The sequence below is a fragment of the Ranitomeya variabilis genome, chromosome 2 (assembly GCF_051348905.1).
Source record: "Ranitomeya variabilis isolate aRanVar5 chromosome 2, aRanVar5.hap1, whole genome shotgun sequence".
NCBI lineage: Eukaryota > Metazoa > Chordata > Amphibia > Anura > Dendrobatidae > Ranitomeya > Ranitomeya variabilis.
This window is the reverse complement of record NC_135233.1, coordinates 894,959,158-894,973,938: the sequence shown is the minus strand read 5'-3', so window position 1 is coordinate 894,973,938 and position 14,781 is coordinate 894,959,158. Positions and strand designations below refer to the sequence as shown.

Sequence of the window (14,781 nt, the reverse complement as noted above, 5' to 3'; positions counted from 1 at the left end):
CTTCAATAGTAAAAAGTTGGTCACACAGGGTTAATAGCAGCGTTAATGGACTGCGTTACACCGCGGCTTAACCCTGTGAGCGCTGACTGGAGGGGGCAATGACAGTAGGAAGGGGCGAATTTGCGGCCGAACTGTGCCCACCACTGATTGGTCAGCGACGTGTGATTTCCGTGGCAGACAGACGGAAGTGACCCTTAGATGAATATATGTATGTATATATAGATTCTCATACAATTTGTTCTTCTAATCCTCATTAACTACTTCATTCCTACTACAGGGCATATAATTGTGGTCATTTGGGTCATTGTGTCCCCTAACAATGAAAAGCAGAAGTATTCTTTAAAAATCAGCCACGATTGTGTACCAGAACATGTAATAGCAGAAGCGATAAGGAAAAAGACACGGAGTATGCTACTGTCCAATGAGCAGCTCAAGCTTTGTGTCCTGGAGTACCAGGGGAAATATATACTAAAAGTTTGCGGATGTGATGAATACTTGCTGGAAAAATATCCGCTGAGTCAGTATAAGGTGAGCAGACCTCTATTAACGCCCTTTGATTCTCATATTAATCCTTATTTTAGTTTACCCCACATACATAGCTGTATGTTTTGAGCAAGTGTTGCATAAATTTGCGTGCACTTTTACACTTTAGGAATACATACGGTAGGTGTTCTAAATGGTGGCTTATTTTGTAATCTCCAATGTATGCAGTGTGTATATATATATATATATATATATATATATATATATATATATATATATATATATATATATATATATATATATATATATCTCTGTTATTTTATTTTTTTAAATTTTTTTTTTCAGTATATCAGAAGCTGCATTATGCTTGGCCGGATGCCCAATTTAATGTTGATGGCCAAGGACAGCTTATACAACCAGATCCCAGTTGACACCTTCACTATGCCCTCATATTCAAGAAGAATTTCGACAGCAACACCTTACATGAATGGAGAAGCTTCTGCTAAATCTCTATGGGCGATCAACAGTACTCTTAGAATAAAAATTCTCTGTGCTACCTATGTCAACGTAAATATCCGAGATATCGATAAGGTACTTTTATCATTCATGTAGAGTTTTTGCTTTTGTTTTTTTGTTTGTGCCATGTTAATTTTTTTGTAACCCTCATTTGCTTTAGATCTATGTTCGTACTGGTATGTTTCATGGAGCTGAGCCATTGTGTGACAACGTGAACACTCAGCGGGTCCCCTGCTCAAATCCAAGGTGATTTATTTTATTGTGGTCTCGTTTGGGAAGAGCTTCATGTAATTTTTTTTTTTTTTTGCATTTAGACTTTCCTACTGTCTAATTTCCCTTGCTATGATGTACTCTAAAAGAAAGTTGTGAAAACTGTATATAGTCCTCTTTAGTTTCATCCATATGCAGCTGCTAAGCTGTAAGGCTATGTGCACACGTTACGGAATGTATGCGTTTTTGGCACGGCGAAAACACATGCACAACACAACCCATTGAATTCAATGGCATTCCGCAATGCTGTGCTAATGCTGCGTATTTTTCTGCCGCGGAATCGCATCGTGGAAGAATGAGCATGCTGCATATTTTTTGTGCGGAATCGCGGCGATTCAGCACACATAGGAATGCATTGATCCGCTTACTTTCCGCATGTGTCTATGCCCACCATGCTCAAAGTAAGCGGATCATGTGCGGATAGTACCCAGAGTGGAGGAGAGGAGACTCTTCCAGGCTCTTACAAAAAAAAAAAAAAAAAAATTTGTAAATAAAGTTATATCCTCACCTTCTGGCGGCCCCTGGATCCAGCCCAGGCCTTAGCGATGCTCCCGGCAGCTCCGGTTCCCAGTGATGCCTTGCGACAATGACCAGTGATGACGTAGCGGTCTCGCGTGATGCTACGTCATCTGGGGTCTTTGTCGCAAGGCATCGCTGGGAATGGGAGCTGCCAGGAGCATTACGAGGAGCAGGAAGGCTGCCGGGGCCACCAGAAGGTGAGAATATCACTTTTTTTTTTTTTTTTTTTTTTTCCATTATACCTTTTTACTATTGATGTTGCATAGGCAGCATCAATAGTAAAAAGTTGGTCACACTTGTCAAACACTTGTTTGACAAGTGTGACCAACCTGTCAATCAGTTTTCTAAGCGATGCTACAGATCGCTTGGAAAACGCTAGCATTCTGTAAGCTAATTATGCTTGCAAAACGCTAGTGTTTAGTGGGAATACGCATGCCAATTCCGCATGCTTATTTCCCGCGGTAGGGAGTTGCGGAATTGCTGCTGAAATTTCCGCTGCAATTCTGCAACGTGTGCATATAGCCTTATAAAATGTGACTAGGTGAGACTTTCATGGGATTTTATAGGAGCTTGTAGGGAAAAAAAATGTTAGTATGACAATTGTGAATACTCCTCTTTTAATTATGGGCCACATTTATCATTGTTAGTACCATTTCATTATTGTAAATGCTTAAGCCAAATTTAATAGTTTCTGAAGTATTTTTTTTACACTTTATGACTTAAATGCTTCCTGTTCTGCCAAGGAGATAGAGCAGCTTTTTCTCTTTCGCTCTGCTCTACCGATGTGGCACCACTGCCAATGTCATGCTGATTAACAGCCGGTTCCTCGCTACCCAACTGTGGTAGCCAGTTGTAGATCATCAAGATGATGGCAGTGATGCCCTATATACGAAGCAGACTAGAAGTGAAGGAGCTCCTCTGTGGACATGGCAGCACAGGAACCCGGAGAATCGCTGGCAGGAGCTCCGTCACCACCCTGAGTCAGGAGAGCTTGCAGGACAAAACAGGCAGCTAGTTAGTAACTACCCACAAGTAAATAGTTTTTAGCCCCATAAAAAAAATAAGTCCCAGATAAACTCTTTGAGCATCCATGCTTAATTTACCCCAAATTTATCATTTTAGGTGCAGCATAAATATGTAGTGTTAGGATTGCAGTGAGTATACTAGTGATTTGATGAAAAAAACATTTTTTGATAAACCAGTAAGTGTGCATCAGTGCTTGATCACAATCTACTATATAATTGTCTAAGGGGTACTTCCGTCTGTCTGTCTGTCCTTCTGTCTGTCTTTCTGTCACGCATATTCATTGGTCGCGGCCTCTGTCTGTCATGGAATCCAAGTCGCTGATTGGTCTCGCCAGCTGCCTGTCATGGCTGCTGCGACCATTCAGCGACGGCCACAGTCCGATTAGTCCCTCCCTACTCCCCTGCAGTCAGTGCCCGGCGCCCGCTCCATAATCCCCGCAGTCACCGCTCACACAGGGTTAATGCCAGCGGTAGCGGACCGCGTTATGCCGCGGGTAACTCACTCTGTTACCGCCGCTATTAACCCTGTGTGACCAAGTTTTTACTATTGATGCTGCCTATGCAGCGTCAATAGTAAAAAGATCTAATGTTAATAGTTAAAAAAAAATAAAAAATCATTATATACTCACCTTCCGCCGCCTTTCCCGCTTCTCGCGACGCTCCGGTGACCCGCTCCATGCAAGCGGCAGGTTCCGGTGGCAAGGATGGTCTGCGAGAAGGACCTGCCGTGACGTCACGGTCATGTGACCGCGACACCTTCATGTGACTGCGACGTCATCACAGGTCCTGCGCGAGAAGGAGGCGACAGAACTACAAGGGGCCCTCGGAAGGTGAGTATATGTTTATTTTATTTTTTTTAACCTGTGACATACGTGGCTGGGCAATATACTGTGTTGCTGGCCAATATACTACGTGACTGGCCAATATACTACGTGGCTGGGCAATATACTACGTGGCTCTGTGCTGTATACTACGTCGCTGTGCAATATACTACGTGGCTCTGTGCTGTATACTACGTAACTGGGCAATATACTACGTAACTGGGCAATATACTACGTCGCTGGGCAATATACTACGTCGCTGGGCAATATACTACGTCGCTGGGCAATATACTACGTCGCTGGGCAATATACTACGTCGCTGGGCAATATACTACGTCGCTGGGCAATATACTACGTCGCTGGGCAATATACTACGTCGCTGGGCAATATACTACGTCGCTGGGCAATATACTACGTCGCTGGGCAATATACTACGTCGCTGGGCAATATACTACGTCGCTGGGCAATATACTACGTCGCTGGGCAATATACTACGTGACTCTGTGCTGTGTACTATGTGACTGGCCAATATACTACGTGGCTGGGCAATATACTACGTGGGCTGGGCAATATACTACGTGGGATGGGCGATATACTACGTGGGATGGGCGATATACTACGTGGGCTGGGCGATATACTACGGGGCTGGGCAATATACTACGTGGACATGCATATTCTAGAATACCCGATACGTTAGAATCAGGCCACCATCTAGTCTCACATAAGTGTGTTTTATGAGCTATATCTTACTTAAGTGATATTTTTCTTTTCCTTTATTTGCTTCAAATAAAAAATTGTCCTCTCTTTCCAGGTGGAATGAATGGCTTTTGTACGATATGTTCATCCCAGATTTACCCAGGGCAGCTCGCCTTTGTCTTTCCATCTGTTCAGTAAAAGGCAGAAAAGGAGCTAAAGAAGTAAGTGTTGTAGGATTTCAGACTTTTTGATCCATGTATTTTAGCTGTGGATGTAATCTGGAGTTATATTTGTCTACCCAACGACCTTTGCTGCTCAACATATCTATTTATATAATTGCCCTCTCTCTCTCTCTCTCTCTCTCTCTCTCTCTCTCTCTCTCTCTCTCTCTCTCTCTCTCTCTCTCTCTCTCTCTCTCTCTCTCTCTCTCTCTCTCTCTCTCTCTCTCTCTCTCTCTCTCTCTCTCTCTCTCTCTCTCTCTCCTTTGTACAGGAGGAGCGTGTGCGCTCTTTTAATGTGTGACTGCCGCTAACAAGGATGGTGGCGGTCTTACTCACTGCTCTTGCGTGAATTACACGCAGGTGCAGTAAATCATGTGGCAGATGCGCGACGTGTCTACAGGCAGAGGAAGCCGGTCACATTAATGGGGGCTTCCCATGAAAGAAAGTTAATTCTAAAAATTGCCTGACCGTGTACGCAGCATACCACATCTCCTGAGCAGGGGAGGAAGCAAAAGACAATATTGACATTACAGCAGGGGATCACAGAGGATTCATTTTGTGAGGTAAAATATTTCACTGACTGTTTTTAAAAAATGTTTTACCTCACTAAATTTATCCTCTGCGATCTCGGGTTGTAATTTCAGTATTGTCTTTTGCTTCCTCCCCTGCCCAGGAGCTGTGGTGTGCTCTGTACATGGTCAGATACAGACAATTTTTAAAATGAACTTTTTTCTTGGGAAAACTCCTTTTTAAAAAGCAAATAACGCTAACATGGCTCCTCCTAAAAAGTACGCCAATGACAATGAATGAAAGCAGCAAGGACACAACGTCGAAGACAACAACGGGCACACGAGTCTCTTGTAGAGCAACAGCATCGCTGGGACAAAAACAATGCATACAGGTCCTTCTCAAAAAATTAGCATATAGTGTTAAATTTCATTATTTACCATAATGTAATGATTACAATTAAACTTTCATATATTATAGATTCATTATCCACCAACTGAAATTTGTCAGGTCTTTTATTGTTTTAATACTGATGATTTTGGCATACAACTCCTGATAACCCAAAAAACCTGTCTCAATAAATTAGCATATTTCAACCGTCCAATCAAATAAAAGTGTTTTTTAATTACAAACAAAAAAACCATCAAATAATAATGTTCAGTTATGCACTCAATACTTGGTCGGGAATCCTTTGGCAGAAATGACTGCTTCAATGCGGCGTGGCATGGAGGCAATCAGCCTGTGACACTGCTGAGATGTTATGGAGGCCCAGGATGCTTCAATAGCGGCCTTAAGCTCATCCAGAGTGTTGGGTCTTGCGTCTCTCAACTTTCTCTTCACAATATCCCACAGATTCTCTATGGGGTTCAGGTCAGGAGAGTTGGCAGGCCAATTGAGCACAGTAATACCATGGTCCGTAAACCATTTACCAGTGGTTTTGGCACTGTGAGCAGGTGCCAGGAAGCATGAAGTGCTCCAAAATCTCCTGATAGCTAGCTGCATTGACCCTGCCCTTGATGAAACACAGTGGACCAACACCAGCAGCTGACATGGCACCCCACACCATCACTGACTGGGTACTTGACACTGGACTTCAGGCATTTTGGCATTTCCTTCTCCCCAGTCTTCCTCCAGACTCTGGCACCTTGATTTCCGAATGACATGCAAAATTTGCTTTCATCAGAAAAAAGTACTTGGGACCACTTAGCAACAGTCCAGTGCTGCTTCTCTGTAGCCCAGGTCAGGCGCTTCTGCCGCTGTTTATGGTTCAAAAGTGGCTTTACCTGGGGAATGCGGCACCTGTAGCCCATTTCCTGCACACGCCTTTGCACGGTGGCTCTGGATGTTTCCACACCAGACTCAGTCCACTGCTTCCTCAGGTTCCCCAAGGTCTGGAATCGGTCCTTCTCCACAATCTTCCTCAGGGTCCGGTCACCTCTTCTCGTTGTACAGCGTTTTCTGCCACATTGTTTCCTTCCAACAGACTTACCATTGAGGTGCCTTGATACAGCACTCTGGGAACAGCCTATTTGTTGAGAAATTTCTTTCTGGGTCTTACCCTCTTGCTTGAGGGTGTCAATGATGGCCTTCTTGACATCTGTCAGGTCGCTAGTCTTACCCATGATGGGGGTTTTGAGTAATGAACCAGGCAGGGAGTTTTTAAAAGCCTCAGGTATCTTTTGCATGTGTTTAGAGTTAATTAGTTGATTCAGAAGATTAGGGTAATAGGTCGTTTAGAGAACCTTTTCTTGATATGCTAATTTATTGAGACAGGTTTTTTGGGTTTTCAGGAGTTGTATGCCAAAATCATCAGTATTAAAACAATAAAAGACCTGACAAATTTCAGTTGGTGGATAATGAATCTATAATATATGAAAGTTTAATTGTAATCATTACATTATGGTAAATAATGAAATTTAACACTATATGCTAATTTTTTGAGAAGGACCTGTATAAGCGTAGGCGTCAAGCACATGAGTCCATGATGCAAAAGTCATTAGATTATCACAGGATGCCATTAGGTAACAGCGCCGCATGCCTGCCCCCATCGTGACATTACCGCCCTCCTGATGCAATAGCATCTGGCCTCCATCTAGTGTCACATATTTACAGATGCAGAGATGTGGATGTCTGGCTTCAGCCCTTCTCCCAATCACTGTCTTTCTAAACGTTTATAGGATTTGCTTTTCCAATAACGTTAACTCCCTCATCTAGTTGTGGGTAAAAGGTTTGTCTGATGAGAACAAATATCGTCTGTCTACAGGAAAGGTGATAAATGTATGATTGCTGGGAGAATGGGATTCCCAAAGCCCCTATGTTCTGTTTTCAGTGTCTGTGAGAGCAGTGGTCGCACATGCTCACTATGACTATTCACATTGGACACTTTGTGGGAGTCTCAGCAGCCTGGCCCTCCAAAATCATTCATTTATCACTTGAACCTCTGTCCTATGGGTAGGTAAGAAATGATGTACATGGAACAACACCTGTAAGTCGTGTGTGGCAGTAAATTTGTGAGCCTGTGCTTCATGTAACCTGGAATCCTGTAGTTCCCAAGCTTCTTTTCCTGACCTCAGTCAGGTGTTTGTCACTAATAGACCAAGAAGTAAGCAATCCTTACACGTATGGATGAGATCATTGCCATTCTAATGCTTACGTTTCATCCGCCCACAGGAACACTGCCCGTTGGCATGGGGCAATATAAACTTGTTTGATTACACAGATACATTAGTCTCTGGGAAAATGGCATTGAACTTGTGGCCTGTACCTCATGGATTAGAAGACTTGCTCAATCCGATCGGAGTCACAGGGTCCAATCCAAACAAGGTACTAAGATCTTTATCCTTCTTTAGTCAGTGGAATACTATGTTTGTGTTTCACGTTGAGCATTGTATTCTAAAAATGTTTGATAGACAGATACCCATTTTATGAGATTTCTAAGATGTGGACCAAAACTGCAGAACAGGGAAAAAAAATCCACTCAAAATCAGTATTTACACAACGTGACGCCTAAAATCAGGCAGTAACAAGTATGTCGGCTCAAAGCCTTACATACAGTAGCTGGATCTCATGGGGCAAGTAATTGTGTGGAAAGCCATGTGTACGTCAGAAGGGTCATGCTTATAAATAGGGTTTATTTAGATTCATGTATCCGTAGTGTAGGCCAGTGTTTCCGAACCGTCCCAGAACAACTATCCTCCCATCCAAAATAATTTAACCAATCACCAACAAATCTACAGTCCTTCACTATCTTATTGACTACCTACCACCAGTCTGGGGCTGCTTTTTCTATTTAATTAGTGGGAAGCCCCAGACTGTTTATTTTTATATACACTCCCTGATGTCCCAGAAAAGGGCAAGATCCTACAAACCTCTTCGCCTCCTCTCCCAGTGAAAGCGCAAGATCTCGCTCTTTGTACTAACCGAGCTCTGCCTCATCTTTTACGTTTACTGGCAGTGACCAAATAGTAACTGCTCTAGGAATGTTACTGCTTAATAAGCAAGGTAGCAGATCTTGCAGTTTCATTGTGAGACGGACCTCTGAGAATTTTAGGCTCCTGCTCTGCATTCCGAGAGCCCACAATATGGGTGTTAAGGCCCGATATTTTTGGGGATCATTATGGAATGTTCTGTGCACTTTTGTAAGTAACTTCTGTTTTAAAAAATAAATAAAAATCACGACGACTGGGACTGTACGTTCTTTTATGAAAGAACCAGCGTTCTCCAGTGTTTTTTGTTTTGTTTTTCTTATCCATTAGCTATCAGTAATGCATGTTCAGTCCATTTAAATACTTACCGGTACTGTCTTCCACTTCTCCTCGTGCTTCTCTGGTCCTCTTTCATCTTGTGATTGCAGCACTTTCTTGCTGGCTCCCACAGCTGACTGTTACTTAATTTGTTAATGTAAGTCTCAAAGCCTTGTTGAGTCTCATAGACTTACACTGAGGGTTATTTCCAGTCCATACAGAATTGGCTGGTTACAATTGTCACAAGATGCTGGAAAAGTCAGAAGACCGACTGCTAAGTATTTGAATGAAAACACTGTACGTACAATACTGGAAGCTAACAGATGGGAAATAAAACAAAAGGAATGCTGAATTGTCACTTTAATAAAAATGGCACTGCCACATTAGTGATGGGTGATTTTTAAAGGGGACCTTTCACTACCTTAGAAAAGTCATGATGTAAAAGGAGACCAAATAATAAAACATTTCTCAAATACATGATTAAGAAAAGTATATTTCCTTTCTATTATTGGAAATTAATGCCCTGCCCCTTTTTAAGACAAGTAGACTGGAGTCAGCAGAAGTTGGTCTCTCTGCTGTTTCGATATTGGACATCTATTTTGTGGGGAGTAAATATATGGAGAGATTTCGACTACTGTATGCTGAATATAGTGATATCGTAGCTCTTAGGCTATGTTCACACGATCCTTTTTTTGATCCTTTTTTTTTCAGGTCCTGATTTGGAAAACCCGCAGTGCAAAACTGCACTGCTGATTTTCCTGCAGTTTCTTCTGCAGATTCCTCTGCGGGTTTTCAACAGCACTTTCCTATTGGTGCCTGTTGAAAACAGGAGCTGAATCCGCAGAAAGAAGTGACATGGTACTTCTTTTTTTCTGCAGGCAAATCCTCGCGGATTTGCCTGAGAAAAAAAGGAAAGTGGGCACAGCGGGTTTTGTTTTCCATAGAGTAACATTGGACTGTACCCTGCATGGAAAAAGGACCTGAAAAAAAAAGGATCAAAAAAAGGATCGTGTGAACATAGCCTTAAGGTGTTACATAAATGTGACTGTAGTCATCGAATATGATAAAATGTCAAAGTCCTGTAAAGGGGGTCGACCGCCCATATAAAAATCAGTAAGAGAAATGTTTACTTTTCTGCTCCAGTGCTCCGTCTCTAATCTGTGTTCATTTGGCTGCAGTGGTGACATGCCTAGCTATACATGTGACCACTGCAGCCAATCTCTGGCCTTGGAAGTCCTGTGACATACACCACAGAGGCCAGTGGTTATGTTTGTAGATGTTATGCCATGGTACACCAGCTTCACCCCATGCAGGTGCCCTCTCCACACACCCCACCAGACTAACACTTGGAAAAGGTTAAATGGACTCTGTCAGCACAGAAATACAGGCAATCGGTGCATTATGGCGTGGACAAACATTTGACTACAGCTTTCCACCTGCTTGTTTTCCCTCTATCTCCTCCCTTCTCTGTGAAACCAGAGCTGTCAATCAAAGATGGGTTGGGGGGTGGAGATAGAGGGGAAAAAAAACAGATTGGAAGGTATGTATAAATGTTTGCCCACTCCAAGGGTGCACCCAGCACCTGCACTTGATTTGCGCAGTTTTCCTTCCCTGTGGTTCCTCCATCTGACCCTACCACTGTGTAGACTGTGCCTTATGAGTACTTATTTCTGCATGTCCTGTTCCCTTTCCAGATTTGATGGCTTAGATCCGCTTTGTAAATTCAGCGACTCTTGTGTATAGCCCGTGTCACCGTTGTTTTCTCGGTTACCCATGTCTTTATTCAGGCTCTTCTGTTGCACTGTTTTTCAGGAAACTCCCTGTCTAGAGCTTGAATTTGACTGTTTCAGTAGCCCAGTCAAGTTCCCAGATATGACGGCAATAGAAGATCATGCGAATAAGGTTTTAGAACGAGAGATGGGCTACAATTACAGCCATTCCGGACTGGTAAATAATGTCAATACTATATTTCATCTATAGGAGATGTGATATTGTATTCTGTAATAAAAAATACAAATGTGACAGGCTGTATTAGATTTTCTTTCTCTTGCCACTTCATTGCTCTGACAGTGCTATTTCTGTTATCCAAAATGTCCAGAATGCTGATAGTTTCCTTTTTATTTTGTTTGTTTAATACAGCCATTGTGTATGTAGTGCTCCATGTATAGGAGCTGCCTTGGTGTTCTCACCATGTACAGACCTTTTTAGTTCACTGTGTATTGAAAACTGGATAAAACGCTAGTGGGGAGGATGAAGGCATCAGTAATATTTATGTATTATGGTAATGTTATTTTTCAGACTAGCAGAATAGCCAGAGACAATGAAGTCAGAGAAAGTGATAAAGAGCAGCTCAAAGCCATTTCTACTCGGGACCCTCTCTCTGAAATCACTGAGCAAGAAAAAGAATTCCTTTGGAGCCACAGGTCTTTAATACTTCTGTTAAATGGGTTTGCATAGAAATGTAGATGTTTAATTGTTTTCTTACAAAGATTAAATTCTAAGCTACACACATTTAAGGAGAGACATTGTATATGTGTGAACACCATGTCTGTTTTAACATGCAGCAGACATTATATCCAATGTACCGTACATACTTGAGTATAAGCCGACCCGAATATAAGCAGAGACCCCTAATTTTGCCACAAAAAAATGGGAAAACTTATTGACTCGAGCATAAGCCTAGGGTGGAAAATACAGCAGCTACCAGTAAATGTCAAAAATAAAAATTGGTACCAATAAAAGTAAAATTAATTGAGACATCAGTAGGTTAAGTGTTATTGAATATCCATATTGAATCAGGAGCCCCATATAATGCTCCATACAGTTCATGATGGGCCCCATAAGATGCCCCATATTAAAATATGCCCCATATAATGCTGCACAAAGGTTAATAAGGGCCCCATAAGATGCTCCATAGAAAATGTGTCCCATATAATGCTGCATAAAGGTTAATTATTGCCCCATAAGATGCTCCATAGAAAATGTGCCCCATATAATGCTGCACAAATGTTGATTATGGCACCATAAGATGCTCCATAGACACATTTGCCCCATATAATGCTGCATAAAGGTTAATAATTGCCCCATAAGATGCTCCATACAGACATTTGCCCCATACAGTGCTGCATAAAGGTTAATTAGGGCCCCATAAGATGCTCCATACAGACATTTGCCCCATACAGTGCTGCATAAAGGTTAATAAGGGCCCCATAAGATGCTCCATACAGACATTTGCCCCATACAGTGCTGCATAAAGGTTAATAAGGGCCCCATAAGATGCTCCATACGGACATTTGCCTCATACAATGCTGCACAAATGCTGATTATGGCCCCATAAGATGCTCCATAGAAACATTTGCCCCGTATGCTGTTGCTGCAATTTAAAAAAAAAAAAAGACATACTCGCCTTTCGTCGCTCAGGCCCCCAGCACTTGCAGTATTCACCTGTCCCTGTTCCACCGCCGAGCACCACTCCGTCTTACACGTCCTCTGCAGTGACTGTTCAGGCTGAGGGCGTGCCCTATACACGTCATCGCGCCCTCTGACCTGAACGTCACAGCCAGAGGACGTGGAAGACGGAGCGGCACCTGGCGGTGGAACGGGGACAGGTGAATATTGCGCAGTGCTCACCCTCCCCATTATACTCACCTGCTCCCAGCGCGGTCCCTGTTTCTTTCTTAGGCTGGGTTCACATTACGTTATATGCATCCGTTAGACGGACTACGTTACACCGTGGCTTAATGCGGTGTAACATAGTCCGTTAACGCCACCGAGTTCTATGTCGGACGCATCGCGTCCGTCACTCAATGACGGCACATAGCTAGCGCACGCCCATTGTGGGCGTGCGCTAGCTATGTGCCGTCATTGAGTGACGGACCCTGGAACGCGGGCTGCAGCGTTTCCAGGTCCGTCACTGCTAGCGCAGATAGAGCTAGCAGATGCTCTATCTGCGCTAGCGTGGGACAAGTCGGCACTTGCGTTAACAGCAGCCCGTTAACGTATGTTGAACGGGCTGCTGTTAACGCAGTGTGAACCTAGCCTTACAGATGGTCTCCGGGCACTGAAAACTAATTTTGAGGCACAGTGCAAAGCTCAGAAGGGAAGTAGCACCATATTACAGTGCATATTTTGCTGCGATTGTTTGAGGGTGCCATGTTACATTGACCGAGCCCCTGAGATGCTAGAACAGCAGAGCCCCCCCCCTCCATAAGTGACCCTATTTTACCAATTAAACCTCTCAATGAATTCATCTAGGGGTGCAGTGATTATATTGACACCACAGCTGTCACAAACTTTTATACCATTGGGCAAGTGAAGAAAAAATAATTTACATTTTTACCACCAAGATTGTATGCTAGCCTCAAGTTTTACATTTTCACACTGGAAAATGGCTAAAAATGGCACCAGAATTTGTCCCACAGTTTCTGCTGAATGTAGAAATCCCCAATATATGGCTGTACAGTACTGCTTTGCCTTACGGAGAGACTCGGGAGGGACGTAACGCTGTTTGCCTCCTGCAGTGCAGATTTTCCTAGACTAGTTTGCGGATTCCATATAAAGAGCCTCTAAGTGCTAAAAAAACAGAATCTCCCATCCCCCCCACCCCCACAAGTGACCCCATTTTGGAAATTATAACCCTTTGGGAATTTATCTACAGATGATGTGACGATTTTGACTCCATGGGTGTTTTCCAGAAACAAGCAGTAGTGTATGTTGCCGAGTGAAAATTGCAAACTGGAGTCACCTGTACACTATGCCCAGCTCATGCTTCTGGAGACATGCACCTGTAAATTAGGCACACTCTCATCACTACAGCTATGTCAAACACGTGGGCGCTAAATGTTTTTTAGGCACACTGGAGCTCAGAAAGGGGGGATTTGGGAGCTGAGAATTTGCTAAATTTCTTCTGGCGGATGAGAAGCCATTTTGCTTTTCCAGAGCCTTTGCGCTATCAGTAACGTGGAAGCTCCCTATATTTCTGTTAGCAGATGACAGATCTGAGTGGGGACTCGCTTTTTTTTGTGGATTGAGTTTAAGCTTTTATTGGGAACATTTTGCATAACGTTTGGGATCAGTTATCCGGCTCTCTTCTTTGGGGCTTCCATCTAAACTTCTGAGTGACATGATTCAGATGAAACCCCCTATGGATCCATTCACTATAGTGAGGCAGCAGAGTTACTCTGGACTCAGTCTGGTGTCCTTCTTTTCATAAGTGCTCAAAACTGTGGCCGACGGCACTTTTCTGCAATCCTAAAAAGACGGACACCGCCAGATCACAGGTCAGACTGTGTCCACAGTGCCTCCGTCTAGCTCATTATAGGGAGTCTTCAGCCATAGGTTCTGTCTGAATCGCGTATTTCAGAGATTTACATGGAAACCCTGGTGTAAGCACTCAGCGCAGAGCGCAGGATAAATGTTCGCCGAACCTTGCTGCGATCTTTGGGAGGCAGAATGAAAAAATCAACAGCATGTGAAGAATTGGTTTTATTTATTTTTTATGCCGTTCCTCGTGTGGTATAAGTGATTAGGCAACTTTATTCTTCAGGTCTGTGTGATTACAGCGATACCAGATTTTTTTTCAGGTTTTTATGTTTATCTGCTGTCACACACTAAAAGACGCTTTTTATTGTGAATACTAGTTTTTGTGTCACCATATTTTGAGAGCTATAATTTTTTCATATTTCATTCGACGGTCATATGAGGGCTTGTTTTTTGCGGGACGAGGTGACGTTTCTATTGGTACCATTTTCGGGCACATGACATTTATTGATTGCTTAATATTCCGTTTGTTGGGAGACAGACTGAACAAAAAAAACAGCAATTCAGGAATTTATTTTTTATCTTTTTTAAACACCGTTCCGCGTGTGGTAAAATTGATAAGGCAGCTTTATTCTTAGGGTCTGTACAATTACAGCGATACCTCAGTTATCTTTTATATATATACATACATACATACATACATACATACATACATACATAC

At 42.8% G+C, this 14,781-nt stretch overlaps 1 protein-coding gene across 6 annotated transcripts in view; it reads left to right on the top strand.

Moving 5' to 3' along the window:
* Positions 1 to 14,781, top strand: part of PIK3CA (phosphatidylinositol-4,5-bisphosphate 3-kinase catalytic subunit alpha) — a 95,266-nt gene that overhangs the window by 18,261 nt on the left and 62,224 nt on the right. For all 6 annotated transcript variants that reach the window (XM_077290495.1, XM_077290494.1, XM_077290489.1 and 3 more), the window contains 7 exons: positions 278 to 528; positions 829 to 1,074; positions 1,160 to 1,245; positions 4,446 to 4,551; positions 7,729 to 7,881; positions 10,614 to 10,748; positions 11,100 to 11,224. In XM_077290495.1, coding sequence (XP_077146610.1) covers positions 278 to 528; positions 829 to 1,074; positions 1,160 to 1,245; positions 4,446 to 4,551; positions 7,729 to 7,881; positions 10,614 to 10,748; positions 11,100 to 11,224 — 1,102 coding nt within the window. The remainder of the gene's footprint in view (positions 1 to 277; positions 529 to 828; positions 1,075 to 1,159; positions 1,246 to 4,445; positions 4,552 to 7,728; positions 7,882 to 10,613; positions 10,749 to 11,099; positions 11,225 to 14,781) is intronic.